The sequence below is a fragment of the Tupaia chinensis genome, unplaced genomic scaffold (assembly GCF_000334495.1).
Source record: "Tupaia chinensis unplaced genomic scaffold, TupChi_1.0 Scaffold000238_1, whole genome shotgun sequence".
Taxonomy (NCBI): Eukaryota; Metazoa; Chordata; class Mammalia; order Scandentia; family Tupaiidae; genus Tupaia; species Tupaia belangeri.
This window is the reverse complement of record NW_006159716.1, coordinates 767,710-768,224: the sequence shown is the minus strand read 5'-3', so window position 1 is coordinate 768,224 and position 515 is coordinate 767,710. Positions and strand designations below refer to the sequence as shown.

Genomic DNA, 515 nt, shown 5'->3' with positions numbered 1-515 from the left:
GAGGGCGGGAGAGGCACAAGTGGAGGTGCGGCCTGTGCCGAGGCTGCTGAGATGGTGGACATGGCAGGGTGGGCTGGTGGCCGGGGCACAGATATCAGAGGGCTTGTGTCCAGCTTGTTGCGCTTCATCCAGATTGATAATTTGCATGCTGATTTTCATATCATGTGCATGTTTTCATTTCGAATCAATGTGCCCTTCTCCTTCCAACACCCCAGCATCCCCTCTAGGCCCCTCCCTGTCCTGGAAGGTCCCTCTCTTCCCCCTGCAACCCCAGCAACTGCCCCTTCCTCCTGGCTAGCCCCCCGGGTCACCTCTCTGTCCTCCCACCACCCCCACCCCCTGCAGTTGATCATGTCGGTGTTTGAGAACAGCATGAAGGAGCGGGGCATCGCCGAGAACGAGGCCTTTGACTGGGAGAAGGCAGGCACTGACGCCCTCCTGTCCACGAGCACCTCCACCCCGCCCCAGCAGAACACCCGGCAGACGGCAGCCATGTTCGGGTGAGTCTCGGGGGG

The 515-nt window shown here is 61.0% G+C and overlaps 1 protein-coding gene across 1 annotated transcript in view; it reads left to right on the top strand.

Annotated features, from left to right (window-relative positions):
• Positions 1-515, top strand: part of TTBK1 (tau tubulin kinase 1) — a 46,666-nt gene that overhangs the window by 17,656 nt on the left and 28,495 nt on the right. Inside the window, 1 exon segment of the mRNA XM_014587835.1 lies at positions 346-500. Coding sequence (XP_014443321.1) covers positions 346-500 — 155 coding nt within the window.